Genomic DNA, 17,141 nt, shown 5'->3' on the forward strand with positions numbered 1-17,141 from the left:
ACCACACAGCATCGGAGAACCACAGAATGATAGAGGTTGGAAGGGACCTCCAGAGACCAACTAGGGCAACGCCCTGCCAGAGCAGGTTGCACAGGATGGCATTCAAGTAAACTTTGACTCCAGAGATGAAGATGCCACCACCTCTCTGGGTAGGCTGTTCCAGTGCTCCACCACCCTCAACATAAAGAAGCTCCTCTTCATGTTTAAGTCTGTACCCATTACCTCTTGTCCTGTTACTGGGCACCACTGAACTGCCTCCATCCTCCTGACACTCACCCTGTGAGGATTTATCACCTTCATTAAGCACAAAAATTTGCCCAGTCTTGGCAAAATGGGCACACACCAGGGCCTTGATAAGTAAGTGTGGAAGTCAAGGGAGAAGGAAAACTAGTTCAAAAATCAAACATCTGATCTATGTTAAGATAAACTGAAGATAACCTTGACATGCACCAAGACATGTGGCATGACTCACTGATACTCTGTTCAAAAAAAGGAAAGTATGTAACTAAACTTCACTGGAATTCAGTGAAATTTGACTGGCAATATCCTTCAGGAAGCTTTCAAAAAGGTCTGGCACAAAGCATCCCGACCCTATCCTTTGAAAGTCTTTATATATTAAAGCAGCAAAGGCTACAGCGCCTTTTGCCTTGCTCTTCGCATTTAAACATCACACCTCTCTATGTTACCTAAAATCTAAGAGTGGAGAATTAGCAGAACTAGGACATCAGAAGACAGTTGAAATTGAGAAGATGGAGATTCTGAACTGGACTTGTTTGCATTTCTGCATTTTAGTAACTCACAACTTGTCTGATATATGTCAGGACCAGAGTCACTCCTACTTTTAACCAAAGGCTATCTGTCCAAATCAAAAACAGAGATGCTGAGACCTAGTTTATAGAAGCAAAAAGATTCAGAAGGAAGAAGGGAGCTAAGCCATACATTAATAGTAATTTAAGGTGGATAGGCTTTGTTTTGAAACTTGTCCTTTGAAGCAGAAGTTTCTTCTCTGAATTGTCACTTAGGAGCAATTTCTCCTTCCCGACAACAGTGAATCTTTTAGGACAAGACCGGAAAAAAATGGCACAAGTTTAATTTTTAGCACAGCAGCTACACAAATTGTTTTTTCTGTCAGTATATATATTTGTTTTTATTAATGCAGCCCTTTCCACTAAACCAAATGCAAGCAAATGTTTAAAGTTATGGCTGCCCATATGTAATCTGTTACCTGGATTAAAAAAAAAAATACAGACCAACCAACAACAACAAAAAGGCAGAAGGCCTCTCTAGCCACCTAATCACCATATCAATGACACATGCCACAACAGAGAAGCACTAGTTTATTTGATTGATCATGGTAGATAAACTCCAAATAACAGAGAAATTAACAAATGCTTGACATTTGCTCAACATCCATTATTCTGACACCGCTTTCAGGATTTCAAAGCCTGGGAGTATGCTTAATCAACATTCATATTCCCCAGCGAGCTACAGGCACCATATTGCGCCCCGCCTTAGCACTGATGAAAACTGCATATTGGCTATTTCCAAAATGTTCTGGGACTCCACACAGGGCCCCTTCTCTCCCTTGTTCCTCTTCTGCAGTTTTCTTTTAAACACTTCCAAGACAAAAGCATCTGCCAGTTTTTCTCTCTGGGGATGTATGCAAAATGAACTTAACAGTTTTAAGGCAGGAGAAACCCTCACATCTAAATTCATTCATAAGACAGAAAAGGGCCTAAGAGGCCTCTCTAGGGACAAAACCCTGCTGAAATTTTCCCCGACAACAGTGGGAGCTTTATAAAATCTAAGTCCAGACAATTTCCAATTCAAATGCCCAGCATAGCATGACCTTTGTCAGATCTATGAGCCCTAGATGCACCCACTATTTTTTTATTCTAACCAGCACAGACATTAGACAGGGCACTACTGCTAAGCAGGAGGTTGAATATTTGCATGCTCTTCTATTGTGAAAATGTAACAGTGACAGCACTGTGTCGAATTCTTTTCCCCCTAGAACTTTAACTCCATAGGAGAGGCATAGCTGACAGATGACTCTCCCAACATCTGTGTTATGTACACTGCACAGCTGAGGAACCTTGGATCACTGTCACGGCTTCTTGGAGATGACCTACACCTTTCTTATATCTACCCATCATCAAAATAGGAAAATAAGAATTTGAAAATGCCTTTTTTCTTTTTTTAATTTTTAAAAAATTATTTTAAATGAAAAGTAAATATGGCAAGAAAGATTAACATAATTTAGTCATTAAGCTGTTCACATAGCAGCTCGCCATATGTTGTATAAATGTCCTATACAAAATAATTTATCAGACCTGACACGTTGCACATCATATTGTATTATTTAATATGCTTACTAAAATTTCATGGATCAAGCTCCACTTCTGAAGGCACACAGAAAGCCCTAGAAAATGTTTCTTCATCTTCCATGATTTATTTTGATTACCTTTTACAGCTCCATGATAAAGTGGAACTCGCAAAATTACGAGGGTAAGGTTTACACAGCTACTGCTTGATACCCTAAAATATAACAAATTGCTCTATGTCTAGATACCCTTTCACTTGCATTTAATATTAGAAGCACATTAAACTAAGCACAGTGCTTTCCACTGCTTATTCTAATAACTTTGAACTGGTTATTTCAGCAAACATCCTGACCCACTAATGCAAAGTTCCAATGAGATTTACACATATCCTTGATAAAGAGACTGAAGAACTAAGAACGACAATAACAAAATCAAGCAAACAATGTTATAAGTGTTGACTAACCCAAACCTGTCCACACAGAAATCTGTTCACTTCTACACAATGGCTGGAATACTAGCATAATATATTTTAATTATTGAGATTCAAAATGCTAGAATGGCAAGCACCTATAGAGAGATGGACAAAATTCTTTATCCAAAACCTCAAACTCATGAAAATAATAACATGTAAGACCCTGGCAAGGTCTGTGTCTAAGCAGGAGATTAAAACAAAAAATATAAGCAGGAAGCTTGTGAATAGTGGCTGCTGATGTCAAAGGAACCCAATACAAACCACATACATAAAAAGACATAGTCCAAACTTTCTTCTTGGCCAATAATGAAATTCTCATAATAATAATAATAGGATAGGATAAAAGCAAACATATTCCTCTGCTATATAACTCACTGCAATGAGGGCATTAAACACTGTATTTGGAATGGAACTTGCTTGGCCTACTGGAGCACCAATTTGCTCAAAGCAAATTTTAAAGCATTGTAAGAACCCCAAGCCTAGTTTGAGAGTTGTTTTTATCTCTTCATATTTGTGTATCAAAGATGACATACTTGTCTGGAATGACACTTTGTTGTGTTGAAAACTGAAGGCCAGTTGCACTGACAATGTGTATATTAATGCTGGAGATGGCTTATGTTCAACAGCCTTTCCATCTACAGGAACCTATGCTCACATTCTGGCTATTAGTTGCCATCCTCTGCACCAGTTTTAACCTCATAATGTGCTTCTGCATTCCACAGAAGAAATGCAGTGAAGAATTGGACAGTTTTGGTTGGACTCAATGATCTAGAAGGCCTTTTCCAACCTGGTTAATTCTGTGATTCTGTTATCAGTATCCATCGTGGACTGATATGATGAAGTTCTGACCATTACCTAGCCAACCACACATACATCGTGTCTTTACTGCTACCTGTGTTCTCAGCACTGAGGAACTCTGAAAGACCCTTTATCTTAGTCACAAAAGCAAGCAGTGCCTCTTTGGTCATGCTTTTTATATTACTTTCAAACAGTTTCAGACAGAATGACATAAGAGCCAGTTGCTATCACTTGGGTCTCACTCAATATGTGACAACTTTCTGCTCTCTGTGGAAGAATAATGCATGCTACCATTGGACGTTTTTACTCAGTATTGATGCTTCCAGGGGCATCTGGGAATTGATGCTATCAAATGCTTCCAAGACTTTGCAGGCCTAGATACAGACATGCAAACAGAAGAAGTCCTCTTCAGAACCACATCCTCACCTGAAGCTATTTTGCCAGTTTGGATGGACAGCGACATTTGCTGAAGTATTTCATTGGCATGAGAAGGACAAAACAGGGGACTGAAGTTCAAGAAATCTCCACCATAAAGCAATGAGACTCTCACTATCAATCAGGCTACTGGATATCCTAGAGTGTGCAGTGTAAGAGACAATTTATCCCATTCATATCACTACTGCCTCCAAAACACTATGGATTCTAGAATTCTCAAAAACATGTATAAAAAGAAACTATTAGGTTGATGAAAATACTTTTCATGGCTGACAAAAGTTTTCAACCTAAGGGGTTCACAAACCAAAACGTTTTTCCCCACAACAGCCACAGATTCCCATTTGGCAAATTTAAGCCTGCTGTCAAGAAGTTAATTTACTTGAATCCTTCATTTTAAGTCTGTAGACAACAAGGACCCCATGAAATACAAGCTGAAAAGTAAGGATAGAGTGTGAAATCTCAATGTGCCAATGGGAGTTTGGGATCTACTGGTATGATATAAATTAGTCAAACAAACAAATGATCAAAGCTATTAACCACTACTGGATCTGAAGAAAACAGAGCTGGATTGTCCCACTCCTCTTGAAATGATGTTGGATTTTTTTGTAGCAAAAATCCTCTAGAAGGATTGCGTAGCAGGACAGTTTTATTAGGAACAGTTATGGTATTCTATATTCTTACAGCAATTCATCCTTACCACTATTTTACACAACAGAAGCTTCTGAGCCTTTCACATTGCAAACAGACAAGAACTTAAAGGAATAACAATTTAAAAAATTGCACACATGTTATTTTATTAAGTGATGTCATAAGCCATGGGGGCATATATCAGGACAAAAACGGTTGTAGTCATTAATATAAGTAATAAATCATAGGTCCTGCCAACAATGACAGCAAACAGATGCTAACAAGAAAATGTATTATTTAATTTTGTCATGTGCTTTTAAAATCTAAGTGTTTAGGACACATCTTAAATTTTTAGAGTAATGTGCATTTAATACAATACTGGTTTGACACATCTAAGAACCAAATTTATAGGTCTCATTTGGCACTTGTTTTCTGTGAACACAGGGTGGATTCCTGGGGGGGGGGAAAGCTCAAGAAGTGAATGTTTCAGATAGATGTTTGCAAGAAAACTGAGGTGTTTATCTTGCTGGAGTTATCATAATCACTGAATGTGGTTAGAAAACTAAACCAAACATATTTGCCTTTATGCAAACAGAATTTCCCCCTAAAGTTCCCAAGAAATTCAAACAATGAAGTTTATCTTTACACATGGACACAATGGATCTTGCCATTTGCTACAAAGCTAAAAAAAAAAATCATCGCATACAGCCCTTACAAGCAGAATGTCAGTATTTAACAACACTCAACCAGCCTAAGTTAGAAAAATGGCAGAAGGCTTTTTTTTGGTTGTGGGTTTTTTTTTGTTTGTTTGTTTGTGCTTTATTGTGTCCTAGATTAGTTTAAATAACATTGTGAAACACTACATTGATGTTTGGCCAACTCTATCCCTTATAAAAATGCTAAAACCAACACAAAATCTCTGTTAGTTATTAAAAATGTGATCTTGTTCTAGTTCTTCCTTTCACAGCTACCTCCCCTTCAAAACTGTGAACACTGGACAGAAGAGTGATTCAAGTACTGAAAGTGTAGAAAAGACAGGTATGGCTTTCAGCAACCCCAGCCATACAAAACAGAACCACTGTGCACACTCCTTTACCAGCGCTGCATCTCTGCTGCTGTACAGCCTGCTGCATAAGGTACCTCTGCAGGAGGTTCAATTGTTTCCTAACACTGCTTTTCCCAAACATTTTCATTTCACTTTAAGGAAACTGTTTGGATACTAATACCCCTGTCTGCATCCTGTTTCACTTTCATTTTCAATCAACTCCTTCAGGTATCAGCACAGCTCCTTTCTTGGAAGTGCTTCACAACACTTGAGGAAGCAATAATCAGACTACAGAAACTAAATTTTCTTCATTAAATCTACTGAAGCAGATATTAAAAATGCATTTAATATACTGGGGATGGCTGGTGGGCATCACTGACTGTGACAGGCCAGTTACTGATGAGCTGCTGTCAGACGGCCTTCTCAGCAGGGATCTGTGTCTAAGGCTGCTGAAGGACAGCAATATCTTCCCTTGTGTGTAAGCTCTATTCATCTCCCAAGTATTTACTAAATCACAGAGCTCTGCACACAAACCCAGTGTTTCAGTGCATGCTAACAAATGATGGATGGCCCAGTCAATTCCTTATGTCCTGAAAGCGTGATTTCCTGCCATTCCAATCATCAAACCTCTAGAGCCTTCAGAGCTGATCAGTCCTGGAGAATATATTTTGCAGGCTCTATTAAAGGAGTAGAGGTTCTTTCCATTAGTCTCAAACTTTTTTTTTTCCTTTCTTTCCTTCCCTGGCTGATTTAAAGAGAACTCTCTCCTTTCCCCTCCTTCCACTACCACTCTTACCTGCATATTCAGGATAGGCACTTAGCATGTTAGCAAAACAGCACTCCTGGAACACAAGCCAGTTAAAAAGACAGTTTTTTGCTTGTGACCATTATAAAACATGGCAATCTTTTATTTAAAATCATCTATATGTCTTTATTATGCAACCTAGACAACTCACAAAACATTTTGTAACTTAGCTTCTTTGATCAAATACCTTCAACACCAAGTCAGTGCTCAGAAAGACCCCCCCCCCTTTTTTTTTTTGTATTTGCCTAGTGAAACATATCAGAGCTCACTTAAAAAGCATAAGCCACTTTGGAATAAATTCCCAATGTTCCAAAGACAGGTTAGCTGTCAAAGAAATAAAGCCTCTACATTTCTCCCTTTTCAGGGCAAGGCAGTATACTTTACAATCTTTATTCTGCATGCTAGGAGCAGACATTTTAGTTAGCTTACCTATTCAATGATCTGTAGGAGCAGGATCTACCTAAAACTCTACTTACTGAAACACCAAGGTTCAAATGAGTTAGTCCACAGCTGCTGTACAGTTAATGCCAATACCAGTTTTGAAGACAGTGTAACAGATAGGAGTAAACTTTAGGTAAATAAGCATTTAGTTACTCTGAAATGCAAAGACCTTGGATTTCTTTGCTTGCTAGGTGTGATCCAGCCATAGCTAGCACAAGCCAATGCACATTGCCCTACCATTCACCTCAACCTTGACCTGGAGATTAAACTCGCTTTTATTGCACACAAGGGTCATCTGCGTTAGGTCAAAATTCAAAGTTCCTTGTCAGCTAAGGTTGATATATTCCAACCTTTCCTACTCTAATGCATCAAATTTTTCATGGTGAGGTCATATTCAGCAGACAGTGTATTCAGCAATTTATCGTGCCATTGTAATATAGACCAAAATATGATTGTCCAAAAAAACTAACGCGTGAATAAAATATTTTCCCCTCTGATGTAGCAAATCCCCTCTGCTCATAAAACTCTACCCTAGACTTGTTTGCAGGCTTCAGAAGAATGATATGGTATGGAACTGCTTGTGAAATACAACCTGGAATTACCATTTTTATCATCATAGTCTGTAAGCACAAGCAACAGGAATATAACGGTATCCTAAAATCCACAAGTCAATTAAACCGCACATATGGTCAGTGTTAAAACTTCCACTTCATCCTTCTTTAACGACCTCCATAATCTTGCCCTTAAATCTACAGACATCTGTTGGCCTGTCTGATGACACCAAACTTGCTTTACAATGCAATACTTTGGAAAAAGAAACCCAACCAGTGCCACAAGACTTCTATCCCTGTGCTGCTGGTGATCAGCACAGCCAGGGAACTTGGGAGGCAAAAATACAATCAAATTAAACTTCATGAAGCAACAGAGTAAAGTACACTGTGACCATGACAACTTCTCTAGCCTTGACATAGAAAAGGATGTTCTTTCTAGCTCCATTTTTTGGGTCTCTTTCTTCTTATTCTTCTTTCTCTTTGTTCCTTTTAAGCTTTTCTCATATCTTTTTTTCTTTCTTTTTTTTTTTCCTTTTTGTCTTTTCCTCTTCTCTTTTTCCCCCTCTTGTCTGTATTTTTCTCTTTGACCCTTCTTCTCTTCTGTCTTTTTCTCTCTTTCTTCTGTATTAAACAAAAGCATCTAACATACAGCTACAACAGACTCAGAACACATTTTCAAATTATAGGGAACTAATTTCCACATCTAGTTAAGAGGCTCTCTCCAATCATTGTATTTCACCATTAAATCTTCAAAGGATATAAGATTGGCTTCTAAGTGGTTTGTATAAATTCCTCACAGCAAAAAAGGCTTTCCCTTTACCTAGCCAAAATGAATTTCACAAATGTAGTATGTCTGTTCTGGGTGATTTATTTTATTTTTTAATAAAATGAACTGTACTCCCATATGGTAGCACTTCCCATACTGGAAGGGGAAAAGGTTAAAAGAGAAGGAAGAGACTTATCAGTGCTCAGGAATTCAGAAAGCACAATCTGAATTTTGGTTGCAGATGTCAAGCAAAATTTTAAGACTAACTTTGCATTTTGCTTAGATGGACAAGATATGGGAGAATTCTTGTAAGGAAGAAGATGATTACACTCATAAAAAATATAAGAGAAAATTACAATGGACTTACCTGAAAATTAACTTTCATGTTGACACATGCTTGTACATGCTATCTGGTTTGTAGTTAACAGAAAATACCAAACAACTCAAAAAAACCCTTCTCCTTTTCTTTCCAAATGAAACATGAAGGCTTCTATGTCCTGAAGACCTAGAGTTTACACATCAGTGTAGGCAGTTTCTATCTAAATACTGTTTGTTGGTATTGGAGAGCCCCAAAACTGAGCAAATCTACATTTTCTATTCTGAAAGGTCTCACTTCTATCAATAGCTAGATTTAAAGTGAGCATCTTATGTTTTATCTAACAAATAATGGAAAAGACAAAGGTCCTCAGAGGTATATGCTAATTTAGGTAATTCCTGTCATGCAGTACTTTGTACTTAAGGGGAGGATTAGCATCCTTCCAATTTAAGGTCATTTTTAAAACAAAATATACCACTTCCATCCATGTATAAGTTCATTAAGGCTTGTTCACTGGCACTTCTGCAAGAAGAGAAAACCTGTACTGCCCTCTGCTTTAGCCTATCAAAGATGTACCATCTCACAGTACATTTCCCACGAAGGGCTCAAACAGCAAAAACATCTTTCCAAAGGGAACAATATTAGCACAGTGCTGACATAATTACCTTGCACATTACATTTATATTTAATTATATGGTTAGTTTTAATATGTTGCATTTATTGCAATTCATTTCCAAAAAAAGCATATTTTTTGGAGTGCCTAAATGATGCAAAGCTACTGAGCCAATCTCTACTCTTAGGAAGTTCCTGGAATCCCCAATTCAATCACAATGTAGTGGAAGGAAATCAAAGACATGGAACAGAACCAAACCAGAAAAAAAATGAAGAAGAAAAAAAACAAGATAGCATCATAATGAACTGAGTAAGCAAGCCTTATATTTTTAGAAAACCTGGTAGAGACCAGAGGAAGACTCAACCAAAGAAACTACAATATTAAATCAGAATTGGATATGAAGAAAACCAGCAAAATATGTAGATTTGAGAAGGGTCCAATAATTTGTCAGTCATGTTCTACTGGTAAGAAGCTTCATGAAAAGTGTCTGGAGAGAAACCATGTGAACCTTGTATCCTGCCATATGCAGAAGAACTGAAATTTTTAATAGGCTGGGTTTTTTTTTCCCATAGAAATAAGTAAACTGAGATACTAGAATCTAGAACTAGACCTAGACCTTTTTGGACAAGTTAAAATAGTCTTTGAATACAACTAAAAGTTGATAGGGCTAATCTACATCATGTCACCATAAAAAGGTACTGCTAAGATGATTCTTATGCAGAAGATTCTACTTGTTGGAAGCTCCAACTTCTACTTAAGGGAAAAACAAGCACTGAAGAAAGAAATGGTAATGTTTCCTGCAATACCTTACACTTATTACTACTAGTCCTACAGTGGATAATTAGGTCTCATTAAGAAGAATAGTATCACAGAAAAACATGAGCCCACAGCTAAAGAAAAGGCAGAAGAACAAAATAAAGGAATTACAATGAAAAACATAAATTATTAGCAAGTAGATAAATTCAGGTGAGAAACAAAGCAGAAAAGAGTGGTAGGCTTCAGAAGAGCACAATGCAGAACATACAGAATTATCAATCCAGTGGTGTGCACATTAAGAAGCTCAAATGAACTATTTATCAGTGATTCAATACTGTAATAGACTTATCCTGCTTAGTGCTTTGATAAAGCTTAGGACATCCAAAAATCCTGCTGTTAAATATGAGCACATTACAAGACAACCACTATTTATTCTTAAGACTAAATAAACAAATAAATAAATAAATCTGTAATTGCCAGGCATGGAATACAAAATGCAGCACTGACAGAAAAGAACAGCAGATCGATTCCTGCATTTCTGTTTTGTTTTTGGATTTTAAACCAAGTAGACTAAACCCATGTCAGCTGTAACGTTACAGTAGTATAAAACTAAAATAAGTCTCAATGCTTGTATAAAGGTACTTGTAAACTATATTAAAAGCAGCCTAATCTTGACTATTTGGCATTAACAAATCACTCTTCTGATGCAGTAAACTCACCTTCAGGAGTGCAATCATAGCAAAAAAAAACAAATTACCCTGTTATAAAATTATTTTGAGTTACAGGTCTTGCTGGCAGCCACCACATAGCACACCTATACAGAGTAAGTTGTGGCAACAGTTCTGTGAAACTTACTAATTACTTTCAGGGAGAAATTGCATAACAAGAGCAGGCTGATAACAAAGTGTGAAAGATACTTTATACAAATAAGAAGCGTAAATTGTCTTCCAGAAACACAACAGACAAGAGAGGAACCAGTAGATGAGACAGTATTAGTAAACCCTGAGCAGATTAATGCAGAAATCCAAAGACTCTCAAGATCTATGAGGCAGTAGGAACCAGAAATACTTCATGTATTGCATTACCAGCAGAATACTGATTCTTCCTGGGGAAAGACTGAAAGTGCAAGGTGAAAGCAGCTATTACAGATGTTAGCAATTCCAGCTGGAATCATCAACCATTACCATGTAACAATGACAACATGGTTATGGACACCTCCAACACACTGTAAGTGCCATGACGGACTCTGGAATTACAAAGTTGGAGGAAGTGGGAGTGGGTTTGCTTGTTCAATTTTGGTTTTCACAAAGAAAAGTAGAAGCCAAAAATTCCAATCAGTCTCCTTGACCTAGAAGAGAATGACCCAAGTTCTGGGCTATAAGAAACTTTCTCTACATCTATAAAACACATCACTGAAAAAGCCTTCCCTTTTCACTTAGGATAGCACAGAAGTTTACAAAGCTCTGCAGCTGGCCTCTTTTACAAAAGAAGCATTATAGAGACTGCCTGCTTTTCACCTTATAATACGTACCTACTGAAACAGATTTGTGCTTGTTATTAGGCAAGCTGTGGCCTTGGAACCCATTTTTTCCCTATCTGCATCTTGAAATCACCAGCTCATCAAATTTTGCTACTTCTAAGTTTTACTCTGAAGGACTTCTGCATTTACTCTGTTATGAGAAATAAACAAAACACAAAAAAAACACATCACTTGCTGAGCCATTCAAAGAGAGGAGAGGTTTAGGCCTCTGGAAAATATGCTTAAATCAAGTTTTTTAAAAAATATAAATTCATCATTCAAATAAAAGTTTTGTTTCCATGCCCAGAAAGTTTCCATGCCCAGAAAGTTTGTTTCTATTTGAAATGGAAAGAATGGACAAAAAATATATTCAGAAGAAGCACAGAAAAAGGGGATGAGAAGCTGGACATGAGCAAACAGTGTGTGCCTGCAGCCTAGAAGGCAAATGGCACCCTAGGCTGCATCAAAAACATGGCCAGCAGATGGAGAGAGGTGATTCTGCCATGCAACTGTGCTTTGGTGAGATCCCAGCTGGAGTAGTGTGTCCAGCTCTGGAGCCCTTATCACAGAAATAACATGGACGTGATGGAGCAGGTCCAGAAGAGGGCCATGAAAATGATCAGGAGGCTGGAACACCTCTGCTATGAGGACAGGCTGAGAGAGCTGTGGCTGTTCAGCCTGGAAAAGAGTAGGCTCCAGGAAGACTTAATAGAGGTATTCCAGTACCTAAAGGGGGCCTACAAGAAGGCTGCAGAGGGACTGTTTGCAAAGGACTGTAGTGGCAGGATGAGGGACAATGGCTTGAATTGAGAGAAGAGCAGATTTAAGATGTCAGAAACAAGACCTCAAACAGGAGGGTGGTGGAACACTGGCATTAGTTACTCAGTGAGTAGTTGAGGCCTCATCCCTGGAGATACTCAAGGTCATGTTTGACAATGCTCTGAGCAACCTGATCCAGTGGAGGATGTCCCTGCTGACTGCAGGGGGGGTTGAACTAGATGAGCCTTGGAGATGTCTTCTATTATTTTAGGACATTCACATTGTACATAACAAAACAACATTACACCAGGAAATCATGGAAGTAACCACAGCTAATCTCTGCTTTTCAACATTCACCACACTTGAAACAGTTTCTTTATTAAAAAAAAAAGTCAATTTTTTTTCCTGATATAACCCTGCATTTATTTACCAAAACGTTTCTCTGAAGTCATGAAGTTCTGAAACTGAAGGCTTTCAGGATCCAAAGAAGTACTCTAGGAAGTAAAATTCACCAATAGAAAGGCCTTGTGTTTTGCTGACAAACTTACTTCACCTATGGATCTGTTTTGGAAGTGATTTCCTAGACACAGTGATTGACCTGGCAAAGCTGTGTTAACTCTAACCCTCTTTCAAGGCAGATCTGTATGAACACTAGAAAACTGGAATGCATGCACATGTCAGTGTGTATGCATACTTATATACACACAGACACTCTCCTGTAATTTCATTAGCTCCAATGTGATAAATCCAAGTCTAAGATCCTTAGACATATGCTGTGACAGCAAAGTTTATGCAAGTTGCAGACATACTGTGCAAGATGGGCTGGGGTCCCTACAATGCAAGTCAATGAACCAACTGTACTGCTTTAGTTGCATTTCTTCTCTGCAACAGGAATATTCCCCCAGCTTGACTTTTAACCACATTGCACACTTTCCTGAAAAACAAAACACTTCACTGGGCAGCTGAAGTTAATGTTGACTCTGTGAGCAACACACTGCTTCAATTTTGTCAGCCACACTTGTGGCAAGACTAGCAAGGTCCACTCAGGAAGCACGGCAGCAAATTTGTTTTATTTTGTTCTTCCTCTCATCACAATAAGCACAGAATTAAAAAAAACAATCCTAGTGTTCCTGTGTTATTTCTGGTGATTTTAGAGACAGTACAACTCCTTGCCCCACAGAATCTGATTTGGTTTGCTGTCCAACTCGGTGCTAGTAATCCTTTCCCCAAACTTGTAAAACTTCCTAACCAGTTCTTTACATCCCTGTTGTTGTAGTACTTAAGACTAAAACGAAGATGATCAGTGCATGGCACACATCCTGTCATGTACCCCTTTTCCATGCTGTAGTCGTTTGTAGATGTCTTTGGCAATTCTGAGCACAGCTGGCGCAAGGAGGCAAACACTCAGGAGAACGAGCCCTGTTCCAGCCTCCACCTGGAGTGCAGCACCACACAGTTATGGGTCTGGGAAGCTCCTTCTAAGCCACAGGAGCAGTGGTTTCTGAGGCTGGATTCCACCCTTGGTCTCAGCCACAGAGGCACGGCCTGAGCCATAAGGCTACATTCACGGCAGCAAAATCTGCTTGGTGTTTAAGAGCCTCATGATCTAAGAAACTGCACTGCAACTTTGCCGGGGGTTGGGGAAGTGCTCTTTATTTGGGCCAATCTCTCACGTCACAGAGAGCAACAATTACCCAGCTCCTAGCAGAAGCGCGCTGGTGCTTGCTGTCAATGTCCGTGTGCGTGTTCAAGTGATTGTTGTACCGTGTGGGGCATGGCACAGGCTGCAGCTGGCGGAGTGACCCCCTGCAGCCCCTCGCCCGCCTGCAGCGAGCTCGCAGGCCGCCGCCCGGGGCCCGACCGCCCGCCACGCCCGGGGCCTGGCAGCGGCGCCGAAGGGCAAGAAGCACTTACCTAGGGAACCTCTCCTTCAGCTTCCGCAGGCTCTGCCGGGTGGGCTGCACGTGGCCCAGGAACTGGGCAATTTCATCGTACTGGGCTTTGGTCAGCTTCATGCCTCGCACCGCCCCGCGGCGCTGGGCCTGCGCGGCGCGGGAGGGGCCAAGGGAGTGTGGGCTGTGCGTCTGCGGCTCAGCGGCCGCGGCAACAGGCGGAGGAGCTGCTATAGGGCGGACCGCAAGCCCGCGACGCTCCTCACTCCAAACCCGGCGCCGAGGCGAAGTGGAGCCGCCGCAGAGGCCGCTTTCCCCGGCTCCGCCCCGCAGCCCGGCCGGGGGTGCATGCGGGAGGAGGGCGGGGAGAGCCGCCATGCCGCGCCGCGCCGCTCGCCTGCGCGCAGGTTCCTCTGCGCAGCCGCGCAAGCGGCGGGACTGTGAGGGGTTGGCCGCGGCGCCTTGCGCGGAAATGGGAGCTGGTGTGAAACAGACCAGGTTGTCTGCAGTACGTATCGGACCAACAAATAAAAAGCAGCAGCAGTTGGTCCACACATCGCTGCTACGCATGGACTGTTTTGCCAATTCACAACATGCTCAGTTACCGCAAGTCGGTTTTTATTCCTTTCCCCTAAAGTGTCGGTGGGTTTGCTTCATAATACCAAGTGTCAAGAACATGACAACAATAAAATGATCAATACACAGCAGAAAACCAATTTAAAAGGGCAGGCAGGCAGGGAGGCATTGTTTTCCTTCTGCATCTTCAGATTTGTTCCTCATAATCACAGAAGCCATCAACCTACTTCTCTGTGCTTCTACCACACTCACTAGAATTTTCTTTACATGCCTTTATTTCCTTGTGAAAGTGATTTTAAAGGTCTGCATTCATACACTATTTTGAAGCTGGCGTATGTGTGTAGGGGCTGATCTATGGTCAGCTAAAGGTCTGTCACTTTTAATGGACTTGGAGAGCTTTTGTGGCTCTTAGCTGCATGTTTATGCATTTTCTGTAACCAGCTATAAAAGACTTTTACGAAAATTATGAGTGATTTAAAAATCAATGTTGGTAGCTGAGGCAGTGGCATACCCTTCGTTTTCTTAACCTGCCACTTGACTTCACTGTAGCTCCACATGATGAAATTTCTGGAGTTTGGATTTACCTTTTCAAGGTCTCAGTAGTCAAATATAGAAACCTATATGGAAATACTTTTCTGATTTCAAATTCAATTATGCAAAGGTAATATAGCCTGGTTTTATATATGTGTTCAAATGTCGTTAACCACACATTCTGCTTGTTTCCTCAAGGGATTTCACCTTTGTTCACAGCACAGAGCAAGCCCCTGAGCTTTGTGATGAATTGAAGTGTTCTCTGTAGGACCTCTGCCTCACTTCCTGCAGAATTTGGGTGAATGAAGCAGGGACTATAGAAAGAGAATGTAAGTAAATGGAGATAATTTGAGTGCTGTTCAGGAAATACAGATTCTCTCTTTGCCTCTATTAAAGACTTTTTACTTAAGTTTAGAACTGATTTGGTGGAATTTTCTTTCCATGTGGCTTTTTTTTCCCCCAGTGACACAGCATGTGCATTATTCTGTGCCAGCCATCCAGGTACCATGAGCTGCTGGCTAAAGAGATCATCCCAATCTACTCTGGCCAGTTTTGGAATAATGCCTGCACACTTTTATTGATGCTGCTGCTGCTACTGATCATGTTCAGACTTGGTCAGACAGATCAGGTCATCCAGTTGAAAAATTAACATGCATAAAAATCTTCCACCTTATAAATATTATTTTTGGCTAAGTCAACTTGCCAATCCAACTTGCTGGACAGCCTTATAGTCTAAGAGCCAGCACATGGAGGGGAAATAGGGGCACATAGCAGAGCTACCTCCCTTTGTTGACAGTAGCAGAGCCCTGGGGGGTTAACCTCACAAATTAGACATCTAAATTAGGTGCCAGCCATTAAGCAATATGATTGTCCTGCATATGTCATGCTCAAAGTTTATATTTGAGGGCGTCATTACACCAAATGCTAAGCACTGTTGATGTAATGGAATGGAGTGGGATGGAATGAAAGTTGTACCACAACTGAGTGTTGGGCATGGTGCTCTCAAAAACCAGGTCCTAGATTACACAGAGAGCTAAATTACATTAGGGAGCCCAAAGCAGTGAAGAATTGTGGCCTAAATCTTTCAAACTTATTTTTTTTTTCTCATACATACATGTTTGAATAAAAATATAATTATATGTTGACATATACACACAAAAAATAGGTAGAATCCTGGATTCATAGAATGATTTGGGTTGCAAGAGACCTCCAAAGGTCATCTAGTCCAGCTCCCCTGCAGTGAGCAGGAGCATCCTCCACTAGATCAGGTTGCCCAGAGCTTTCTTGACCATGACCTTGAATAACTCCAATCATGGGGCCTCAGCTACCTTCCTGATCAACCTATTCCAGTGTTCCACCACCCTCGTGATGTAGAACTTGTTCTTAACATCCAATCTAAATCTCCTTTCTCATTTTGAACCATTGCCCTCATCTTGTCCCTGCAGGCCTTTGCAAACAGTCCTTCGGTAGCCTTCTTGTAGTCCTCTTCAGGTCCTGGCAGGCTGCTGTTAGATTTCCCCAGAGCCTTTTCTTCTTCAGGCTTAACACCCCTAGCTCCCTCAGTCTGCCCTCATAGCAGAGGTGTTTCAAGCCCCTGATCATTTTCATGGCTCTCTTCTGGACCTGCTTAATCAGGTCCATGTCCTTCATGACAGAGGAGAAGATGTATTGGAAATACATTTGCTAGTATACATCTTCATGATAATGCTTGTGCAATAAACTACTGTGGTGATGAGCTCCATTACAGAAGTAAGAATATTCATTGTATACATGAAGAGGACAGCATGGAATAAGGAGTAACTGAGGCCAAACTGTCAGTTTAAAGGCTTAAAGGAAGTACTGAAGAGGTGTGCTCTTTTCTGTGTATGCAGGACAGAGGAGGGAAAGATTAGAATTTAAGAACCAATTTGTAATA

At 40.3% G+C, this 17,141-nt stretch overlaps 1 protein-coding gene across 5 annotated transcripts in view; it reads right to left on the bottom strand.

Annotated features, from left to right (window-relative positions):
* CDIN1 (CDAN1 interacting nuclease 1) overlaps nucleotides 1-14,514 on the bottom strand; it is a 149,206-nt gene extending 134,692 nt beyond the window's left edge. The window contains exon 1 of one of the 5 annotated variants that reach the window (XM_064147964.1): nucleotides 14,142-14,507. In XM_064147964.1, coding sequence (XP_064004034.1) covers nucleotides 14,142-14,497 — 356 coding nt within the window. In that variant the 5' untranslated portion in view covers nucleotides 14,498-14,507. Of the gene's footprint in view, nucleotides 1-14,141 lie in introns of all 5 variants that reach the window. The other 4 variants (XM_064147954.1, XM_064147972.1, XM_064147975.1 and 1 more) reach the window with 4 other exon arrangements.
* Nucleotides 14,515-17,141: the final 2,627 nt, after the last annotated feature.

The sequence above is a fragment of the Pogoniulus pusillus genome, chromosome 1, assembly GCF_015220805.1.
Source record: "Pogoniulus pusillus isolate bPogPus1 chromosome 1, bPogPus1.pri, whole genome shotgun sequence".
NCBI classification, from domain to species: Eukaryota; Metazoa; Chordata; class Aves; order Piciformes; family Lybiidae; genus Pogoniulus; species Pogoniulus pusillus.